This window comes from Zea mays, chromosome 6 (assembly GCF_902167145.1).
Source record: "Zea mays cultivar B73 chromosome 6, Zm-B73-REFERENCE-NAM-5.0, whole genome shotgun sequence".
NCBI classification, from domain to species: Eukaryota; Viridiplantae; Streptophyta; class Magnoliopsida; order Poales; family Poaceae; genus Zea; species Zea mays.
Window position 1 is genome coordinate 126,139,656 of NC_050101.1, and position 23,995 is coordinate 126,163,650.

A 23,995-nucleotide genomic window follows, 5' to 3' on the forward strand; every position below is an offset into this window, starting at 1 on the left:
TTGCTTCACTTCCATAACATTTTCATCTAGATTGTCCCTAGAACTCGTGTCTAAAAGAAACTCTTATTATTATCCGCGTTGTTCTTGATTTAGATCTACTCTCGCAGTTGAACTGGTTCATAGTGGTTCAAGTGCCCCTGGTAGCGGTTGAACCGGCTAACAACAGTCTAATTGGTAATTTGACTTTATTTTGAAGTTTTTGGTGAAAATTTTAGGTATAGTCTATTAACCGCTCTAGGCTACCGAACCATTAGTCTTGTCTCTAGTTGTGTTAAGTTTCATGTAAAAAGATGATTTTATCCTTATTAAAGGTGGCCCATATAATTTGTTGTAATATATTTCAATAATAATTTGTAGTAAACTATTTTAATAAATACTTATTTTGTATTAAATTTTGTAATAAAAATTACTATCATTATTTATATTAAAACAATGTACTACAAACTATTTAAAAAATTATAAATGTAGAGATTTAAAGTTGAATGATCACAATATTTCAAAAAAAATAACAACGTTATTTTTATTACAACTTTAATACAAATTTAAGTGTTTATATTAAAATAGTGCACTTTAGATTATCATAGAAATATATTACACTTAACAACAAATTATATCTATCTTCAATAAAGGTAAAATCATATTTTTAGGGCTAGTTTGGAAACTCTATTTTTCCAAGGGAAAATGAACTAATTTTTTCTTGGAAAAAAGAAAATCCCTTCTGAAAATAGGGTTCTCAAAACTAGCCCTTATATAAAAATTATCCCGTTGGATATTAGAACTAATGGTAGTAGAACTAAATTTATATTTAATGTTATGTAGAAAAAAATATAATTTAAAGATCAAGAAAATAACCTGATATTTTTTAGTAGTAAATTGTCTAAAAAAGAAAATTTGGATCTATACCATTAGAAGATTACAACTTTAGACATATATTAATATATTATTGCTATCTCACTTACATGTAAGATTCACATGAGTCAATGACATATGGATCCAATAATCTAAAGTTACAATGGTAATTATTGCAAAAAAATAAAATAAATGTGCACCTTCGCAGCCAAGCAAGCAAACGAGTCCGTTGATGTGCTCCTCGCCTCCTCCAGTCCCACCTTCTCCGCTGTATGTGAGTCTGTCCCTCTCGTGTGTCGCCCAAATCCATCACCCCCCACGTCTCTCCCATCCCATCCCCGTGTAGATTTCAAATCCGCGTCAGAGCTCAGGTCTGGGTCTCCTCCTTCGCCGCCAGTTGCCTCCTCCAGTCGAGATCCGCCGTCGGGGAGACCACTGACCATGGAGGCCATGGAGGAGCTATCGGAGCTCGCCGAGTCGATGCGCCAGGCGGCGTCACTCCTCGCCGACGACGACCCCTCCGACGACGCCGCGCCGCGTCGCCCCACCACCTTCCTCAACGCCGTCGCCCTCGGCAACGTCGTGAGTATCGGTCCTCCGCCGTTCTCAGCACACTAGACCCCTCGCGATCTGCTCCTGCTGCTAGCGTGCCGCACTACTGCTCGTGTGACCCGATCTGATCTTTTCCGATCCGTTTGTTCATGTAGGGCGCTGGCAAGTCGGCCGTGCTGAACAGCCTCATCGGCCACCCGGTCTTGGTGAGCTCCTACCTCCTAGCCGAGCAGCTTAGTTCCCTTTCGTCCCTTTTCCCTTGTCGTGCTGTGTTTTTTACTGGATTTGGATGGTATTGGTGTGCGGTGCAGCCGACGGGGGAGAACGGGGCGACGCGGGCGCCGATAGTGGTTGACCTGCAGAGGGAGCCGGGGCTCAGCAGCAAGTCCATCGTGCTGCAGATCGACAGCAAGTCGCAGCAGGTTTCCGCAAGTAAGTTGGATCTCGTGGCCGTGCTTCATGCATCTATTAGCGAGTTCTGGAAGCTTGGGACTGAGCCTGATCTTGACCTTGAAATTTCCTGGTTCGTTCTGCTGTGCTGCAGGTGCTCTCCGGCATTCACTGCAGGACAGACTCAGCAGGGGAGCATCTGGTGGATCAGGGAGGGGCCGTGTTGATGAGATTTACCTCAAACTGCGGACCAGTACAGGTTTGTTTGTGCTGCGAGTAGTATAACCATTTAAGCAACTATGCAGCTGTTTTTCTTTCCGTTTCACCAGCATCGTACAGAACAAGGTGTTGAGTATATGCTCATACTTTTGGTGATGGTGTAAGGTGTTGAAAAATGATATGCGTAAATTGAACGATGATGAAATAACAGCTGGGATATGTATGCTTGTGAGTTTTGCACGCTCTGTGTTGGCAAGTTGCCTGTAGAGCAGTATAATCATTTACGGGTACATGTTTATATGTTCTAACATTGGTGAACCCACACATAATTTCTGTACTAAATATGCTTTGTTAGTTTGCTTTTATTTGCTGTGCTGCTTTATGAAATCCTCACCGTATTTTTCTTGCCTTTTGTTCAGCTCCCTCATTAAAGCTGATTGATTTACCTGGGATAGACCAGCGAGCTGTTGATGATTCCATGGTAGGTATTTGAATTATTTCTAAACTATTTTTGCTATACATAGATGCTTAGAGATTAGGTGTAGTGCTGATTAACTGGTTGCACCATAATATCCACAATGAACTTTCATCAGACCATTGGAGCTGTTGATGATTCCATGGTAGGTATTTGAATTATTTCTAAACTATTTTTGCTAGACATAGATGCTTAGAGATTAGGTGGAGTGCTGATTAACTGGTTGCACCATAATATCCACAATGAACTTTCATCAGACCATTGAATCTTGAAACACAAGCTACACATTTTATCTTGGGACCAATAAAAAAACTTGACCTGCGCGGGTAAAACAGCCCCATGTATTGCATTAAGAAGTCCTTATGCAAGTCAAGAAAACCATTGGACCCATGTCCTACCCATACACAGCGGCACCGTAGCTCATATGAGAATGACCACAGCCAGGGCTGGGTCTTAGAGTTGTGCTTTGGTGTAGAACTGGTGAGGAGATTTTTAACCTCAGTACGAAATTATCTCTCACAGGGAGTCGAACTCAGGACCTGATAAGTGCTACTCTGACCACCTAACCAACTCAGCTAGAGTCCCTTTCGCATCTTAGGACCACTAGAACATAGCTTTCGTTTCTCTGCAGCTTGTTTCATTTTATTTTATAGTTTTTGAATTTTCCTTACACATTGTACTTATGGAGATCACATCTAGTTCTTTTAAGGCCATCAATTTGCTTACTCTTTAGCGGAGTGCTGATTGTTTCTTACTTTAGATCAATGAGTATGCTGGGCACAATGATGCAATACTGCTCATTGTCATACCCGCAATGCAAGCTGCTGATGTTGCATCATCTCGAGCTCTGAGGTTGGCCAAGGATATCGATGCAGATGGTCTGTCTTATCTTAAAATATCACGGTAATTTCATTGCCATTGTATTATAGAAACTGATGTATTTTCATTCACTGTAACTGTAGGGACAAGAACAGTTGGTGTTATAAGCAAAGTTGATCAAGCAAATGGAGATGCAAAAACTATAGCCTGTGTTCAGGCCCTACTGTCAAACAAGGGCCCAAAAAACCTTCCTGACATTGAGTGGGTTGCTCTAATTGGACAATCTGTTGCAATTGCGTCAGCACAATCAGTTGGGTCTGAAAACTCACTAGAAACAGCCTGGAGAGCTGAAGCTGAAAGCCTGAAAAACATCTTAACTGGATCTCCTCAGAATAAGCTTGGTAGAATTGCTTTGGTTGACACAATTGCTAAGCAAATCCGTAAAAGAATGAAAGTGCGGGTTCCTAACCTATTGAGTGGGTAAGAATTATGTCTTGTTCTTCAGTAACATTGTATCTGCTATGTGCCATCTAATACTTAGATATAAACGCTATATATTGGGACACAAATTCTTCTCACTATGATGGTGTTAATTCATATTTTGCTAAAATGAAACCCACTTGTTGTGCTGCAATTTCAGACTTCAGGGTAAGTCTCAAATGGTGCAAGATGAACTGGCAAGGCTGGGAGAATCTATGGTACAAAGTGCCGAAGGAACCCGAGCAGTTGCTTTGGAGCTGTGCCGAGAATTTGAGGACAAGTTTCTTGCTCACATAACATCTGGTGAGGTTAGTAATGAACTTACACTTCAAATTTGGTTATGTGGTTATACCTCCTAGATAGTTGATAATGATGTCAGTAACAAAGTTTACTGTTTTTAATGTAATAGGGATCTGGATGGAAAATTGTTGCAAGTTTTGAAGGCAAGTTTCCAGACAGAATTAAACAGCTACCGTTGGACCGACATTTCGATCTCAACAACGTCAAAAGGGTATGATCACTTCCAATTTTACATTGAGCTCTGGTTGGCAGTTAGCACATGATTAAACACATTTCTCTCCACACAATAGATTGTCTTGGAAGCAGATGGTTATCAACCATATTTGATATCTCCAGAGAAAGGGTTGAGATCCTTAATAAAAATAGTACTGGAAATGGCAAAGGAGCCATCACGACTATGTGTTGAAGAGGTACGCCCCAAATAATCAGTAAGAAAATAAACCACCAGAATTATGTGTTAGCTTCTACACATTTACTTTTGTTCTCCCCTACCCCTCAAGAGACAAACAATGAAGAAGAATATTAGCTGCGTTTTGAACTATTGTAGTCTACACTCATCCCAATGTTTTATTGTGCTCTACAGCACTGCTAAGACCACTCTTCCAGGCCCAATGATAAAAACTACCTCCGTCCCAAAAGGAAGGTTTGAATCTGGACAAATTCTAGGTCCCGATTTGGCACTAGAATTGCACTCTTTTTGGGGCGGAGGGAGTACCTTATAAATTGAAGTTTAGTTCTCATCGTCATCGGATGCATTTGGATGATGTGTATTTTTTTACCTGTTCTACTTCTTGCTCTTGCCTACTTAATTTTAGTTTTTAAAATCGAGGTTGAATTTTGTGTACCATGACTAATATCCCTCAGCTGTTAGCTAATAACTACTAGTGCATGCCATATTTATCTAGAGGAAGTTCTTTATGTCCATTTAGGTTTTGGTCTATCAAGTGTTTTCTATGTGCTAGTATATGTACTGCCCTCTTTGCTCTTTGATATTGTCTTTGTCAGTCATGTTTTATGTATATTGTTGTGAAGTTCTTTGTGTGTATACATAGTGAAGTAATACTATATATATAGTTTTAGTGCACATCTTGCCTCTTTCCACAGGAAACTAATTTGACATTCAATTAGGTTCATCGTGTATTGTTAGACATAGTCAATGCTTCCGCAAATGCCACACCAGGACTTGGGAGATATCCTCCATTCAAGCGTGAGGTATCACCTTTTCTGTTTCACACATTTTTTCCTCTTTCTGCTTGTTGATAGTGTGTTCTGGCCTTTTTGGGGTGTAAATTTTATTTTGTCTGGTCAAGGTTGTTGCAATAGCATCAAATGCATTGGAGACCTTCAAAAACGACGCCAAAAAGATGGTCGTTGCGCTTGTTGATATGGAACGTGCTTTTGTTCCTCCCCAACATTTCATCCGCTTAGTACAAAGAAGGTCAGTCATCAGGTTTCTGTAATTTGTCTCTAGTTACAGTTCATTTGCGTTGTTGTGTGCTTGTAACTTGACAAAAAAAGTGTTATATGCTTCCATTTGTCCCCTTGTTTTTCACTGTTAGCCTGGCATTGCTGGACCATTAAATTGGCTTTAGACTGAGGCAGTGCAAAACATATCTGAACTTCCAAACAGATACTCTATTAGTTAACCACATCGTACATAAACACTGAAGAAAATAGGCAACTTAAAGTTGTGATTGTGACTCTTCTATCTTTGTTGGAGTTTTCATGATTTATGAAACAGATAAGTTATATATGTTGAAATGTACCGAATTGCAGTTCTGTTGTAAACTAAACTGTCCATTATTCAGCTCCAGTAACTTCTGGTTTCATGATGAAATTATTAAACACTGACCCATGGCCTTACGTTTGTCTCGTATTGACAGAATGGAAAGACAGCGTCGGGAGGATGAATTGAGAAATCGATCTTCTAAGAAAACACAAGAAGCTGAACAGCCAACATCTAAGAGGGTATGATTTTTGCGTCTATGCAGTGGTATTTGATTATAAATATTAAACTATAGAATCTTTTGGTTAGAGGTGTATAATTCATGCCGACCATTTTGGCTTACAGTTACAGTATACATATTGGCTCTGGTGGTTGATTAAACTGTTATTGTAGGCCTCAAGTCCCCAAACAGATGCTGAGCAAGGTGGTGGCAGCTTAAAATCAATGAAAGACAAATCTGGCCAGCAAGATAAAGACACAAAAGAGGGATCAAATTTGCAAGTTGCTGGTCCTGCTGGTGAAATTACTGCAGGTACGAAACTCCTAAAACCATACTGTGCCTAAGTTTGGTCATGGAAATACATTCTAAACGTTATGCTTATGCACTTATGCTTGTGCAAACCAACATTCTGCTAAACATTTTTCGTCAATGTTCCTTGTCACAAATTAGCTGCATACTTGTACCATGTGCGAACTTCAATCTTTTTGAGATGTTCCCCATTTTGCTAGATTAGCTCATGGGCAACATAACAAGAATTCTCTCGATGAGCTGCTTCAACCACTTTGCATGTGTTCATGGTAGCGATACATTTTGATTGATTTGAGAAGTTAACATATAAGCATATTCTTCTGTTCCTCTGCAGGTTACCTTTTAAAGAAAAGCGCAAAAACTAATGGGTGGAGCAAAAGATGGTTTGTTCTTAATGAGAAGAGTGGAAAGGTTAATCAGTTCTTCAGAACATTTCTTTTGAACTCTTGATTTGTTTGATATGTATGTGAAAGCCCTTAGGTTTTCAAATGTATTTCATGGTTCTTGTTTGATATGTGGGTGTGGTTTTATTCATTATCTGTTGTTTCTATGCCAGCTTGGGTACACAAAGAAACAAGAGGAGAGACATTTTCGTGGTGTCATCACTCTTGAGGTGTGCATAACCTTTGCCTTCATAATATACGTTATTTATTCCATGTGTCACAGATGATATAGTGATCACGTAACCTTTGCAGTACACTCCAACAGTTTTCCCTGTTCTCTGGACGTAGAAAGATATACTGATGGCAAAACATGTCTTGATGTAAAGAACTGATATGGACTGCTTTAGCAACTTGCTTATGTTGTTAGCTGTATTCATTTGCAGGAGTGCAACCTTGAGGAGGTAGAGGAGGAAGAGCCTTCTAAAAGTTCAAAGGACTCAAAAAAGGCAAATGGATCAGAAAAAATCTCAAGTCTTGTATTTAAGATTACTAATAGGGTTGCATACAAAACGGTCCTCAAAGGTTGATATACCCTTGAATCGTACAGCTTATGGAGTTGTATTTGCTTTGTGTTTCTGTTTTTTTATAATTCTTTGCTTTAAATTTTGCAGCTCACAGTGCTGTTGTGTTAAAGGCTGAGAGCATGGCCGACAAGGTTGAGTGGGTAAATAAGATCAAAGCTGTTATTCAGAGCAAAGGGGGTTCTTTCAAGGGTCCAAGTACTGAGGGTAGTTCAATGAGGCAAAGCAATTCGGATGGCGCTTTAGTAAGTTCTAGATTAATACATAATTGTATTGCATTTCTAGCTTTCTTTTGTCGTTTTGCTCTACTCAACTAAATCATGATTTATTAAGGATCATCATGTAATTTCAGGTCCCCTTGTATATTTTGGATGTGCCAATATAAATATTTTTCCATTAAAATACACAAACTAACATCTGACCATACATTTTTCAAAAGGATACTATGGCACGTAGACCTGCTGATCCTGAAGAAGAACTTAGATGGATGTCTCAAGAAGTTCGTGGTTATGTCGAGGCTGTTTTGAATAGTCTGGCAGCAAATGTTCCAAAGGTTCATATTGGTCTGTCAACCAGTTTAAATGGCCTTTTATTTGTGTCAAATTCTTATTGTTTGTCTGTACTTGTTAGGCTATTGTGCTTTGTCAAGTGGAGAAAGCAAAGGAAGACATGCTTAACCAGCTATACAGCTCGATAAGGTTGATGTTCTGTACATTAATAGTTTCTTTGTTCTCAAACACTAGACATTCAGAACAAGATGCAATCCAACTTTTGAAACTTCAACTGTCAGTTTCTAAGATACTTTGTAGTTTGCAAACAGAAGAGGCATGTGTAGACCTTTGTTGAAAAGTAATTTCGTAATTCCATAAATACTAGTTTTATAATTATATATGACAAGTGGTCAAAGTTGTATCTTGATTCTTGAATACTCAATGAAAATATAGTGGAGGGAATATGTGTTTTATATTTCTTCATCCAGAGACTAGCACCTAGCGGATTGTTTATGCAATATAGCTTCATAATCTGACGTTTCAGTTAGAATAAGAAATATTGTTGCAATATGCCATTGAAGGAAATAAAGCTGACATATAACATTCTAGTATACTAACTCCTATACGTAGTAATCTGGATTCTAGCCTGTATGGTCGTTCTGAATTCCTCACTTTATCTGGATAATGTTTCGAAATGATGTAAAATTTATAATACAGATGCATATTATCTCCTTTTGTTATATTTCTGATCGATTGTGGTTGCCATATATTCAGTATGGCTTATGTTTATTTTTAGTACATTTTGAATAGCTTTTGTATTTCAATCATTTCTTTACCAGCGGGCAAAGCAATGCTAAGATTGAAGAGCTGCTTCAAGAGGACCATAATGCTAAGCGCAGAAGGGAGAAGTACCAAAAACAATCATCTCTCCTGTCAAAACTTACTCGTCAACTCAGTATCCATGATAACAGGGCATCTGTTTCCTCTTATTCTAATGACACCACTGAAGCCGGTAAGCTGCTATTTTCGTTATCTGTTTATTGACTAAGATTCCTGGCCAAACAAACATATTAGCTGGCGATTATTACTTGATAAAGCAGTTCTATTAGTCCTGTTTGTAATTAAGAAGTCTTCCTTGTAATTATATTAGACAACATTAAAAAGTTAGTATATACTCCCTCCGTCCATAAGGTGTAACACCTCTGGTTCAAAGACTAATAAATGTATTTAATTCTCTCTATGTGTAGCCACTGCATCATGCACGTGCGTCTAGAGAGAGCACACCTTATATTATGGGACAAGAACAAAAAAAATGGTCACACCATATATTATGGGACGGAGGGAGTATAAGCAACATTAAGTCTACCTTGCAAGGAGCCAAGGAGGCTCATGTCCCAAAGCCAAGTCCAGTTAGCTTATTTGCTATACCAAAATAGATTCTTTAGATGTTCCTGTATATGGCTGCCCTATTTAGTATTTGGTATATTTTGCAAATTGGTCGGATGCAGTGCACACGGAAGGTAGATTTCTGTTTTCACCTTATGCGGAACATTTCGTAAAGATCAAATTTATTATTTGCAGAGAGCCCTCGAACACCAACCCGCTCAGGTGAGGACTGGAGGTCAGCTTTTGATTCCGCTTCAAATGGTCCTGTTGCTGGAAGCACAAACAGTCAATCAAGGTCCAAAAGTGCTGACGGTCGCAGTCGGCGCTATGAGAACGGGGACGTGAGCTCAGGTGCCAACTCTGGCAGCCGGCGCACACCAAACCGGTTGCCACCAGCACCGCCAAAATACTAATCGTGCTGATTGGTATTCATGAACATTTATGTATTCTTGCCTGGCACATGCGCCCAGATCGGCTGCTAGAGATTGTGGTGTAGTGGATGGAGTATCGGGTGATTGCGTGAACATTGTGTTCGCAGGTCGCTGCGTCTCAGATGAGCTGTTTATAGAAAAATATACAGGTAACCGTGGTTTCTACTGTTTATTATCTCTGTATATTTATGACGTCCCTGCCTTTTGATTTTGTTGGGGCATTCGATCTGCTTCCGCACTTGGTCGATCTAGGACAACGGCTGTCAGACTAAGATTTATCTTGTCCTGCCCCGCATATTGTTCGTTGCCACTGACGATTCTTATTTAGTCGTGGTTTATCTCTACTACTTATTAAGGTAGTAAGGGTAGTCTGTCATTTTCTGTTCTGTCTTTTTTCATTTTCTGTTTTGCCCTCATCCCTGTTATGGCTTAAAAAATAAAATCTACAAGAATTGTGAATTGAACTTAAGACCTGCTGCTAGATAAGAGACAACATATCCACCACACCACGTCTTATTTTGATGTTATAGTAGAAGATATGAGAGTTATTAAAGTAAGGTATGACTGATGCCACACTAAGCCATAATGGGTCCTCCGCCGTTGCTGTCGGCAAACCATCACATTCTGTGACGTGGGACGTCGAGCAACTCTTGACTTGGGGCACTTCGGTCCCATGTGACAAAATCCCCCATTCCCATTCAGCCATTCCTATCATGTAAGCTATCACACACTCCGGACGTTGGGCCCACATTGCAGACTACGGGCGCTCACGTGATAGCCACCATTAGTTTTGCACACACTGGACCCACGTCTGCTCGCGCAAAAAGTTGCCCCAATTTGACATTGGCAGTAGGGATGAAAACGGGACGGGAAATTCCCGTCCCGTCCCGTTTCGAATACTGTTTTTTCCCGATCGTTTTCGAATTGTTCAGGAACCGATTAGAAACGGTACGAAAACGATTTAGCTAGTTTTTCGATCGTTTTCGTAATTTTTGTTTCCGAGTCGTGCTAATACCGTTTTTCTACCGTTTTATATAATATGAGATAGATCTAGCATATAATTTATTTAAGTTATAGACTTTTGTTGTGTTTAAGTGAATGAATACGCGAAAAGCAAATGTTATAATTACTCTAACTAATATGAATGATGAAAAAGAGTTGTTTATGTATTTCTAAATCTTAAAAATTAGATAATACATCACTTTATTATGTTTTTGATAAAACTACAAAATAGTTATCTTTCCGACTATAGTTTATCGTTTTCGATCGTTTTCGAATAACCGACACTTCCGATCCCGTATTTCGACCGTTGGTTTTCGTTTTCGTTTTCGTCCCGACCAAAAAATATGAAAACAAAAACAATTTAACTGTTTTTTCGATCGTTTTCGACCGTTTTCATCCCTAATTGGCAGGAGCATTTGACCACTATTGCTTTCTCTGAAGAAGCAAGGCTTATAAGCCGGTAGAAGCTATGTTGGCTGGCCGGCATGGTCATAAAAATGTGCAAGCCGTGACGACGACATAGGTCGCGTGGGCTGTGTTTCTTTGCTGCGGCCCAAGTAGCTGCCAGGAGGCCGCACGCTTCTTACCCTGACCCAGCTTGGCTTTAGGGTCAGTCTCCCTTGCTTTCTCTGCCCAGCGAGCCCTCGCCCTCTAGCTCTTCCTGCTAGCGCCGTCTTTGTCCCGTGCTCTCCTGTTCATCGTCGATCTCAGCCATCTCAGGAGCACTCGCTCACTCCCAGACGCCCGCGCAAAGGAACCCCTCACGATCTCCCTCCACGATCTCCCCCTCTAGCTCATGATCCCTCCGCCCGCCTCCACCCCCCGCCTGCCGCGCCCACAGGCACAACAAGCCAACAACCCACACTTGGCCCCGCTACCTCGATCCGTCGCCATAAATCCGCTACCTCCTCGAGTCCTGCTTGATCGCCCCATGCTCGACCGGTCGACCGGACGGAAGGGCAGCCCCGACCGTGACCACAGCGCGATGTGCGACGAGTGAGGGCGGTGGCGGGGGTTGCGACCAACGACGGAGAGCCACACAAAGAAGCCCGTCGGCGATGTTTTCCTCAAGGTTCGCTCGCTCATTCCTTCCTTCCTTGTGCTATTGGCGTGTGATCCTAGCTAGCTCTCTCTTGATTTCATCCTTATCCACGTGAATCCTGGATCACACTGCATGTAGATCGGATTACTGGAAGGCCACACCAGCTGCTCGCATTCACTGGTGCACGGTGTGGGAGCTGAGAGCTCCGTTCCTATGGCCGAGCCCCACCTCTTTTGGGCCCTTGTGCAGATACACAGAGGTAGTGTCCCCTAATTTGTTTGTCAGAGCTACTTGAGGAGTTCAATGAGGTATGGCTCCGCTGGTTCATCAGTATTCAGTAATTACAAGGCATTATGAGTTAGCATGCTCCCTCCTGCTAAGCTAGCTAAATGTGGTTATCAGGTCTCAATAAGTATTCATTTTTAAAAGTATAAATTGTTATAGCCATACATGCAAGTCTTTATTTTGGAAATAACCAAAGGTTCTGAATCTGCATTGTGCTAACTCGTCAATCATTCCTGAAATGCGATTCCTTTTTTTTCATTCAGAGTTCGGTTGGACAAATTAAGATGGATTGAGATCTTAGTTGTTAAGGTAGAAGCAAAAACACCACTACTGAATCCTGTACTTTAAACGGTGATAGCAGCAGTTGCGTTCTTCGATATCTTAGTGTGTTACTTGGTGATAGCAGCAGCTGCGATCTCCAATATTCTAGGGCATGTTTGCCTCCCTCTTCTAAACTTAGAGATCTAAAAGCTTTAGAATATTTTAGCTTTCTTTTGATGTCCAAATCTCTAATGTAAGATGGGCTAAAGGTTAAAGCCAACTTTAGACCACCTGATGCATATAAGGAAGAAGGGTCCACATGCACCATTCTCTGTGGCATAACAAAATCGAGCTCGATGTCTAAAATTCCTATGCACATTGCTTATGATTGTTTGAGGATTACACCTATGTTGAGTTTTTATATTAATAATCTGAATAGTAAGGTTCGTTGTACCTTGTAACACCTGAGTTTAGTTGTTGGCTCTGAACTCTAAAAAAATATTTTTTTACCAAATACAACATCAGATGTAATTTTACTACTGTGATTAAGTTGTATCACATATTCACAGTAGTATTATTGTGTTCTTCAAGCAAGTCAATTACAATGAGCTTTTAGTCATGAATTTACAGTAGTCTATGAAAGATCATTCTTGAATTTTTGCCTTTAAATTGTCTTGTTAAATCTTGTATACTACACTACTAGGTGAGTGCTCGTGCGTCACAGACCCGAGTTTCTCTTCAACGTCATCCCGGACGGCTCGTGGATGTCGTCCTCCATCTCATAACAGTATAACACACATTTGTATATATAAGTTATCGAGCTATTATATGATCCCGTTGCAACGCACGAGCACTGAGCTAGTATATTGGTTGCCGTTCTTCGGGATTTCGAGTGGTAAAGACGGGTGACAGCTCGTGTGCCACACTTTCAGCAGGGCTAGAAATAAGTTCGAGGATCGTGAGCCGGCTCGAGTCTTGATTGTGCCGAGTCGAGTCTAATTTTTTAGCTTGTTGGCGCAACAAGTTGAGCTGAGCCAGCTCGTGAGTTGTATCTAATTAATTAACCTACATAATAACGATAACGATGGATATTAGATATTTTTTTTATAAATTTTCATCTCATTTATTTGTCTTTGATAATGATATATGACAATTTATAATTTATACTACTCATAATGTTGACGATGATTCTTTATTTTACATTTATACACTATTAATTTATTATATAATGCAATATTGTTAATAAGAGTGTAGCTCGTGAGCCAACTTTAAGTCGATGCGAACCTCTTTTTACAGCTTGTTGATTGAGTGAGCCGGACTGAGCTCCGTCACCTATGAGCTGAGCTTGGCTTGTTTCTAGTCCTAACTTTTAGCATGGTTTAACATTGCACGACATTGATGAAAGTAAGACGTATATATACTAGTCGGTTACCCATATGTTGCGATGGCTCACAACAATACCCACATAAATTATCCATAAAAAAATCTCAAGATTTTTTATTGATTATCTCTGCTCTTCGCACAATATTTTTTATAAACGCACGGGTACTATAGACAGCAAATCAGATACCCCTATCCATCGCCTCCCCCACTTCAAAGGTTTCGTAGAGCAGGACATACCTGTTCGTTGCCGGAGAAGGACACGACGAAGACCTGGGCATCTGGAGGCGACATAGGTAGTATACCGCTAGATATATAGGGAGAAAGCACACAAGCGTAGAAAGAAGCCCAGCCGGAGTGGCTCCAAATCTAGAGGCACCCGCACCATGCGTCAATCCGAGAAGGGTGAGAGAATGCGAGTGTCTTCCCAGCCCTGGACCTGCCAAAGCGACACAACACCACCACCAACTCCGTAGCATATGCTGACTGCTGACACGCTACAGGCCTTGGTTGTCCAATATCTCAGACCTGGACTCCTTATCGCCAAGATAACCTAAGCGTGGCAGGCGCCACCATGTCCTCCTCGATGGCACACACGAAGAAAGGCCAGGAGCATGACGACTCGCCCCATACCCGCGTCGACGACCGTCGGTCGGCTCGTGGCTGCGACCGTGGGCGGGTAGCAGGTTGGGGAGGAAGAACAGGGCGAAGGCCGGGAAGACGAATGGGACGTCCGACGACGGCGAAAACGATGGTGCGCGCATGATGTGAAACGTTCTCGTGGACGTGCAATAGCCTGTCACACCCGGATTTTAGGGGTCCAAAACCCGGGCGCGAACATAATCACCAGGTGTGCTGGGACCAAGTCTCACACATATGATGAATCATGGCACAGGATCGAATGTCACATCTTTACTACATAACAGGAGTTTTATACAAAATAAATAATTACATTATAAGGAGACGACGGTCCAGCAACCCAAAGTTGACTGGGAGACGACGACCTAGACCTCTCACGAACTCGCCACAGCATCCTCCATGCGCCTCATCCTGTGGTACCTGTTCTTGACCTGTGGGGGTGTGAGACAGCAAGAGTGAGCTCACATACGTTCATCGCTCAACAAGTTGTGGGGAATAATGTGCATGAACTCGCCAAAGGTGGGAGCTCACGTGAAGTGTAAGGCTTACCAAAGAGGATGGTTAGAGCTGAGCATTGCTTTTAAAGTTGGTCAAAATTTTATTAGCAATTACTAAGTATAAGTAAATACCAACCCAATTAAGTAGTAGAACAAAAGTAACAACATCACCTGCGATGCAATGCATATGACAAATTGAGTTTAAGTTCCATAATTTAATCATGTGAGTGTCCGAGCCGCTCATGACCGTGAGCACGGCTAGTATACCAGTTTTACACTCTGCAGAGGTTGCGCATCTTTACCCACAAGTCATGTTACCCATCTGCCAAGGGATCGCGACTTCCCATACACCTCTACCGAGGAGGCGAGGCAGGGTAACACTACGAGGCCTTTACAAAGTTCCACTAGCTTCAGAAAACCCGCTACAGTTTATAGGAAGCTCCAATGCAGGAATCCCTTGCAGGACCGCCATCACAGCAAAATCCTCCCGAGGGCCTCCCCAGGAATCCCTTGCAGGACCGCCATCACAGCAAAATCCTCCCGAGGGCCTTCCCAGGAATCCCTTGCAGGACCGCCATCACAGCAAAATCCTCCCGAGGGCCTCCCTACACTGACCACTCCCCTACTGCCCTTGCCCCTTTCGGGTAAGGTAGTCTTCCACTAGCTTTCCTAATTAATCGGCCAAGGGCGTCCCATTAAACCCTTGTGGTAGCACTGTTTTCCCGGGTGGTTCTCCATGTTCCAATTAACATAATGATCTTATCATGAACAGTGATAATAAACAGATAATAAAAGTGTGATCATGAGTAATGTATCTTCATACCCAAAACCACATAAAGCACTAGCAAGTACTACCCAAAAAGTTCAGTGGTAAACAAGGTATAAAGATAGACAAACTAGGGTAACCTATTGGGTCCCATCAAATTAACCTATGCAGATCATTATGATTAATTAGAACATGAGTGGGTAAAAAGAAGTGATCAAGGGCACAACTTGCCTGAGACTTGAGATTCCAGGTACCAGGGTGATTTTCAGATTCTCGTGACCTCACTGCTAGTCGTAGCAATACAGACAAACATTGTATAGGCAAAATTAACATTACATCAAACATATATGCAAAAAACACAGTAATAATCTACACATTAAAATAAAATTCTAGGAACAGAAATCATAATTTTTGGACTTATAGATTTTAAGTTATGCATTTTCAAATGTTTTATGTGTTTAAAATGGGATTAAGTAAGGAATTAAATTTATTACTGTTTTCATGACAAAACAGAGGCTCAAAGTGATAGAGAATAAAATTATAAAATTTTAGGAACTGGAATGGAGTAATTTGGACTAAAAATGGATTTTCTATGAATTTTACAAGTTTCTAGATTTGTTTTTGTATTAAAAATGAATTTCTAATATTATTTCTCTGTTTTTTAAATATGTCTGGACTGGGCCTCAATTCCCAGAAAAGCCAGGGGCTACGGTGTAAGTGTTTCTAAGACTCAGAGAACCCCAGGCATGGACGGCGGGTTGATATATATAAAAGACAGGGTCTCTTTTATAAAATGCACCCGCGAAGGGGTATCGACCAACACGGGCCACCCGATCGAGTCTGGACGGACGAGATTAGATCCCCATCGAATCAAACGGGTACGCAACGCTGATCCTCGGATCTAGATCTAACGGCTCTGGTCTAAAATAAGCGCGCCCTGATCGCACCCGTCCGAGACCAGTCGAACGGCCCAGATGGCTTCAGCGAAAGGGTACGCTCAATTCTAATCATCCCCGTCCAACTCCCATCCGACGGCGCAGGTGTATCTTCCTCCCTCGGCCGCCTGCGGCTGCGCCGCCCCCAAATGCCCACCGGAGTCCCGCCGCGGCAAGCGATTTCCGCGACCCGGCCTACTACTACGACCCCCGGATTATAAAAACGACTGCGGTTATGGCGAGGAAGGTAATAGGTTAGGTCGTACCGGTCGATCTGGCGCCCAAAACAGCCGGCCACGGCCGACCACAATTTCCGCCGCGAAAAACACTCCGGCGACGAATTAGCTGGATTCTGGAGAACGCCACACCTGGCGGCAAGCCTGAAGACGACCCGCGTGCTCCCGCGAACCTCAATTGCGACTACTCCGAGCCAGGATGACGGCGTTCCGAGGAAACGACGCGGCGGCGGCAACCTTCTTCTTTTCTCCCCTGCTCTCCCTTTGTTTCTGCGCGCCGTTGTTTGGGGAGGAGCGGCTCCACTTTTATACCCCGAGGAGCATGGCCGGAGGAATCGGAGTCCGAGCCGGGGTGAGCAGCGAGATCCGCGGAGGTGGTTGAGCTCGCGCCCACGGAGTCCGCGGCGACGGACTCACGCACGGTGCGCGCGTTGCGCGGGCTGTTTGCGCACGAACGGGATGACTGGTGGGGCCATGGGCGCAGTGACACTTCAATCCCGCACCCACGTGAGCAACGACTGACGAGCGGCCCCAAATGCAAGCGAAAACAGGCAGCCCCCCAGAGACTGTCGTCACGGCCCCGCGTGTCATTGACGTTGGCTCGAGCGAGTGGAATAAAGAGGCTGGGCGCGGGGTGACTGACCTGCGGGTCCCGCCTGTCGGCGCCATCTCCAGGAGCAGGGCCGGGCGGCATGGAGTAGAGATGGGCCGAATTCAGGTTCGTTGGCCCATCCAGGTATAGTATTCCTTTTCCTTTTTCTTTTATTTTCTTTTATTTTCTCCTTTCTCCATTCTTTCACAAATTCAAATTTAGATACTAATTTAAATTCAAACTTGTGACTAGTTCATTTTCAAACCATATTTGTGCAATTAAAAGTATTAGGTTTGAGAATATTTATTCAAATATATTATTCATGTTTTCATATTCCTTCTCTTTTCTAGATTCAAGAATTTCTTTTAGGATTTAATTTTCCTTTTTGGTCTTTAATATTTTCTTGTTACAAAATGTTCACAAAAATAAAATATTCAGCATGATGCAAGGATTTAGTAGCATATCTTTTTATTAATTGTTCTTGGACATGGTGTTCACATATGATGATGCATAAAGGTCAAACTCATATAAGGAGAAATTGTTTCTCTATTGTTATTATTTCTAGCAACTTACAAAGTGGGTGTTACAAATCACTGCGCGAGTCGGTGTCGGGGCTTGTGTCGGACGAATACGAGGAGGAGGTGCATGCTCCTACGCCCTCTGCCGAGAATAGGGTGGCGCAGAGGTGGAGGCATGAGGGGAGAGAGAAAAGGAGTAGAATTGCGAACAAGTTGGTGGCAACTGAGGCGAGGACCATCATTATCGTGCAGAGGTATAGATGACCAAATGGGCCGTGTCTGGTTAGCCGGCCCGAGACACGACCCATTTAATAGTGTCTGGGCCAACCCGGCACGAGCGCCGTGCGGTGTTTGAGGCTACGGGCCGTAGCCTCGGCCGTAGTGCTGGTCCGACTCGACACAATTATTTTTTTATTTTACAAAAAACATATATACATATGTACAATTTATATTCAATGTTACAAACACCAGTGTGGGTTCAAACCGCACCTCCTGCACCACTTTTTAACATAACTCACCCCTTGCACCGTTTTTTAACATTTTACGCCGAGTTGATTTGGAGAAAATATAGAGACTTTTTTTTTATAAAAAGATGACACAGGACGACCGTTGAAACGAGTGCTTTAAGTATATATATATATAGTATTTAGAGCCCTGGGCTCTATTTAACTACAGGAAGCCCTGACCAGGTGCGCAGACCGCACCGGACCCTTTTTGGTTTATTGTACCTAACTGTGCTTACACTAAATTATAATACGAGTTATGCTGATGTGTGTATCAGTTTATGCAAATATAGTCTGCGCATATTACGTGCATCAGGCCCACGATCCGGCCCACGCGTTCACAATTATTCAGTCCCACGCCGACACTATAAAAACACCCCCACGCCGCCAGGGATTAGGTTTTAGCGGCGGCGGCGGTTCCCTCGGGCGTGCGAGCGGCGGTGATCCTGGGGGCCAGCAGCGGTGTCGCCTCGAGGCAGGCGACCGACGGTGGCGCTCCACCAGGAACGAGCGATGGTGGCGCTCCACAGGGAGCTCGCCCGCCTCGCCGCCAGGTCCGTCGCGCGCCTGCCTGCTGGGGCTGGGCTCGGCGGGAGCGGAACCGCCGAGGAGGCCGAGATGGCCGCCGCGGCCGCCAGCGCCGCCGCCGTGTTCTCGACCGTCGCGTCCGTGTCTGCCGCCGCGTCGTCGTGCTCGAACAAGAAGGCCCTGACGGCCTTCATGGCTGCTGCCTTCGCCAAGAAGCCGGAGACGCCGACGACGGCCGATGTCGCACAGGAGAAGCACGAGGAGCTTGAGCGATGCATCGACGAGTGCGAGAGCGGCAGCGAGGTGGTGTTCAGGAGCATTGTTCGGAATAGGGTTTCGTTGCTCAACATCCATAGTCCGGCGATCTAGAGAATCGATCTCTCATATCAGTCGCCATCACAATTTAGTTAACGACTGTTGTATAATATGCTACATACGTATATATACAGTGTAAATACACGTTGAAACAATAGAGAATAAAAATATATATGTGCAGTTGGAAATAACACAGAAATTCAGTCAGCATGTATAGCCCCAGGGTAAATTATTAAAACTGTACTACTGTAATCATCAGGAGGGCATTATTTTAAATGTTGTATGATTTACGCTAAAATTCGCACTCATTTACGCTGTTTTAGCTCACGTTTTACGCTGGAATCCGCCCGAGCAGAACCCGCGAACTGCGGCTATAAATTAAAATTTATTTCCTTCTACTAATGCTCCTCAAACCGTAACTGTCCCTTTATTTACGCAATTATGCAGCACGTCTTTCCTTATATCAAACCGGTCAAGATTTATATAATGTATGGTTTATGCTATCATGTTACACATCGTTATGCAGTCGTAAACGGTTTATTTACGCATCGTTATGCAGTTGTTAACCGCCGCCAATATCACAGATACGAACGTGGACGAGCGGCTGTAAATGAGAATTTGTTTCCTCCCGTAACTGTGCCTTTATTTACGCGAACGTGGGGCACGTCTTTCCTTATCTCAAACCGGTGGATATTTAAATGTTGCATGGTTTACGCTATCATGTTACACAGCGTTATGCAGTCGTAAGCGGTGTACACATGGTAATATTCGTTCCCGTGATTCGTGGCCCAAAAGATTCCTTCTATGCATGATTTATGCACATTTCTACATATATTTATGCATGCGTATATTGCCTGCCATATGCATGGCTGACGCATGCTGGCGTACAGTGGGCCGACCGCGATCTGGTTGGCGTCCTGGCTGGGGCTCCCCCCACTAACGAAAGCCCAGGGCTTTCATTACCTCTTCCATATATATATATATATATATATATATATATATATATATATATATATATATATATATATATATATATATATATATATATATATATATATATATATATATATATATATATCAAGACACCATCGATATTTCTCTCGATGCACATGCATGTGGTGCTAGCGCACCAGCATACGACGCTTTATCTCCACACATGTGGATATTGTGGAGATGTTATTATTGTTGTTGTGGCATATATCAACGACAGACTCGAGGGGATGGATGAAAGCGAGGAAGTTCGACTACTTCCACTATATCGACGCGTTTTTCTTCCGCCGTGCTGCATATCTAGTACTAACAATTCATGATTCTTTTCTCGTATGCTATCTTGGTTTTAACGTGTGGTAGATATAACAGTGCGTAGCATACTACATGTTTTCCAACAATACTCTCAAATTAAAAATGCTGGGAACAAAAACCGTAAATGAATTCAAATCCAATTAGATCAATTTATTCCAAGTACATGTGTCGTACGTCATTCTCGGTTACAGGTTAATAAACTAATAATGAAACAAAGGTGGATAGATATAAAACCCAAACTCCGCACACAATGAACAAAATAAAGAAACACAAAGCTACATAAATATCATGCATGAGCACCACTGCGCCCACTCAACTAATTAACATTACCCTCTCTCTCTCTCCTCCATGAAAGCAAGAGCCACACACACGACGTTACGCTCGAAGGTTGCTTTCATAGGCTATATATCATATCGTACGTCGTCCCGCCATTTTTATGCAAAGCCAGAATCTCACGGGCGCCGTGGGCACCCGCCGTTTGCGCTGTTGGTGCCGCACGAGGGCCCCGCCCCAAGCCTCTGCAGGTACATTTGCCGGAGGAACTGGACGACGACGCCGTCGTCGTCGTCACCAGAGACGACGGACGACGACTCCCCGGCGGCTGGCGCCCAGACGTCGCCGCCCAGCCGCCTGCTGCTTCTTGCCGCCACTGATGAGACGGCGAAGAACGCCATTATCAGCACGATTATTATCACCGGGGCAGCACCAGTAATAATCTTTCTTGGGATAATCGCCATGTGTGTGATTTGTCACCAGCTAGCAAAAAACCGTGCACGCACGTAGACGTAGTACGGCTGCTTGCTTCGCGCGCTCTGTTGATGCAATATGGATGTAGTACGTGTGGTGTGTTGCGTTGGCGGGCTCTCGATCGATGAGGATCTGCATGGCTGGGCTACCCACGCCATGCGTATATAAACGAGGGGGCCGGCCGGGGTGGGCTTGTCGCACCGTTAGCCTAAGCTCCTCTGGGAATCCTTGTCTCGTATTACGTGTGTCATGCATGACAATAGGCGCAATAGAATAGAATCTCTCTCTAGAACGTACGAGTGCACCTGCGAGGATGTTACAGGGCTTCTTCACAGGAATGTTCACGGAGGGGCCAGGCACACTACGTTCACATGCTAATTAATGCGTGTACGTGGCTTAATGCTGTGCTAACTAAACCAAACACAGCAGCAGCAGCGAACAATTCATTGTTGTTGTGTGCATCCACCTTTTCCCCCATTTTTTAATTATTGTTGTTGTATGCATGGCGGAACATGATTGAACGGTCCAGATAGCTAGATTTCATTCATTAATCATGCGCATCAGGAGACAAAAGAGCCTTTTGCTGGATGCGAAGGGTTCGTTTGACCTGGACGGGATTAGTGTTCCAGCCTTTTGCGCGATGCGGTCGGAAATGATGGTTGGGCGTCGTCATCGTTGCTGTATGCCGTCGTGTGCGTGCGTGCGTGCAGAAACTGCCTGCTTAGGCATGACTCGCGGTTGACGGACGGACGCATTGCATGTATGCAGATGATGACCGATCCAGCATCATACTTATTTATTATGTGAAAAGCATTAACATACACGTGCGGTTCAGAGTCTATATAAGAAAATTTAAAACGATTTATAGTTTTTGTTGGTGTCTTTTAGGGCGTCAATCACTGCGTGAGAACCGACGGCGGTGCTTTCTGCACAGACGCGGACGGTCCGCGGCCAGGGGCCGGATGGTCCGCGACCTGTGGCAGGGCTTAGGGTTTCCTGCCTAATGGCTGGACGGTCCGCGCGTGCGCAGGGGCGGCGAAGGCCACCAACGGCGCCTGAATCTCGCTCCCGGGAAGGACCCCGTCGGGGATGAGAGATCCTAGGTGTTGTCTAGGCTCGGCAGGCCAATTTAGACTCCTCTAATCGACGTAGAGTCGAAGAGAAGCGGAGAATTTGGGGATTGTAAGGCTAAAATAGAACTAGACTAGAACTACTAAATGTATAAGAAATAAATGCGGGATAAGTTGATTATTGATTCTATTGATGATTACAAATCGGCCGTAATCCTCTGTATTTATAGAGGAGTGGGGCTGGACCCTTTACAAACTAATCTCCCGAGCTAATTCCACGAATTTAGCTAACAACCGTAGCACAAAACTCGGAACCCTAATATGCTCTGCGCACGCGCGGACCGTCCGCAGTACCAGTGCGGACCGTTCGGTCCTCATTTGGGTGCTCAACATATGCCCCCCTGCCTTTTGGTGGAGCTGAGCGAACCAAAAGCAATTAACCCGATGTGATCACGTCGGTTTTCTTAGGCATCTTGTCACATACTAGGATAGTACGCAAGGGTCTTGGCACCGATGGTTAACTCAACGGACGTGACCCGTTTAGCTTTGATCGAACTGTCAGTCCCAACGCCGCCGAGTGTCGTACTGGTCCTGACCAATTCGTCATCTTACTTTCCTAATTTTCTGAGGGTTCTGGCGTAGCTCCGTAGTCGACCAGGTCTTCTCCTTGCAGGTCGTCTTCCTCCATGGGTGTCGGTACGTCGTTGGAGGTGTCCTGGTGTAGTGCGGATGGTCCGGCCTCAAGGATCGGACGGTCCGTGTCATCCACGCATGGTCCGGCCTTTATAGCCGGACTGTCTGCCGTACATGTAGAGAGCTGCACAGTTGTTGTTTTATTTTCCACCTTTGTTGCCGTTTGCTTTTCCTCAATGGCCTTTGGTCTCCATCTCTTCTGTGATGGCAGGGTACTGCAGATGTGTGTCATTGAATATCTTTTCTGCCTCCTTTTCCTGGTTCTCCTTTGCTCTTAGGCACTGTAATTTTCGCTTTTGTGATCGTGTCAATCTCGATGGGCACCATCGGGGCCTGAAGTATTTTGGATCGGTTGTTTTGTTGACAATTGTGTCTTCTTTTTTGCTTGTGTTGGCCGATTCACCAATCATCGGTCCTTCGACATCTATCGTTCCTATTTTGATGACGTCTCCTTTTATCGTCCTATTCTAGGCTATAGCTGTATGCCCCCCTGCCGGATTAATCGGTCTTTGCGTCTGAGTGGCCCGACAATCTTGTTGGGCCCGTGCTCGTGGACCAGATTGAGGGGCTTTCAATCGGTCTTGTACTGGAGGCATCAACCTGTCAAAAACAGATGATTGAGGTTCCCTCCATGCAGGGTATTGTGGTATCCCGAATGGATATGGTGGCGCGCCCCACATCTAATTCGGGATATATGGTGGCGGTGGTATGTATGTATAATGACATGACATGGGTGTATGTGGAGGTGGAAGTGTCCACGCAGGTGCGTTATGTCTTAATTGAACATTATGACCTCATGTCCTTTCTAATTGGTGAGGTGGTCCAATCGGCCTAACCTGCTGTCGCTCCTGGGTGGGTAAGCGAGGTTGCTTTGGTGGCCGGTCACTGAGGCCGACCTTCTTTTTCACATATTTAGACAGTAATTGATCAAAGGTCGGACTGGATTTGACCAACCCACCAGCTGCCTCGAACATGTTAATTTTCCACGTACCTATTTCTGGTTGTCGTGGTTTGAAGGTACGTGGTCGCCATGACTCCTTGGCGTTGCTGGACCGTCTACTAGAATGACCCGG

General features: G+C 43.7%; 1 protein-coding gene across 4 annotated transcripts; it reads left to right on the top strand.

The window, feature by feature from the left end:
- The first annotated feature begins 1,065 nt into the window (after positions 1-1,065).
- Positions 1,066-9,960, top strand: LOC100286124 (dynamin-2A). Of its 4 annotated transcripts, none has more exons than XR_004849978.1 (22): positions 1,066-1,431; positions 1,557-1,607; positions 1,713-1,833; positions 1,946-2,050; positions 2,430-2,491; positions 3,246-3,363; positions 3,448-3,784; positions 3,945-4,092; positions 4,194-4,295; positions 4,375-4,494; positions 5,213-5,296; positions 5,395-5,522; positions 5,968-6,052; positions 6,204-6,342; positions 6,674-6,750; positions 6,896-6,952; positions 7,166-7,304; positions 7,394-7,548; positions 7,656-7,856; positions 7,934-8,001; positions 8,634-8,806; positions 9,376-9,822. XR_004849978.1 is itself a non-coding variant. In NM_001159012.2 (22 exons), the coding sequence occupies exons 1-22, from the start codon at positions 1,291-1,293 to the stop codon at positions 9,591-9,593; spliced, it is 2,742 nt and encodes a 913-aa protein (NP_001152484.2). In that variant the 5' UTR covers positions 1,195-1,290; the 3' UTR covers positions 9,594-9,960. The 4 variants fall into 4 exon arrangements, 3 of the variants coding, with proteins under 3 accessions (XP_035815542.1, NP_001152484.2, XP_020394620.1); NM_001159012.2 differs by having other exon boundaries at positions 1,195-1,431; positions 7,743-7,856; positions 9,376-9,960; XM_035959649.1 differs by lacking the exon at positions 4,375-4,494 and having other exon boundaries at positions 1,068-1,431; positions 7,743-7,856; positions 9,376-9,906.
- The last annotated feature ends 14,035 nt before the right edge of the window (positions 9,961-23,995 follow it).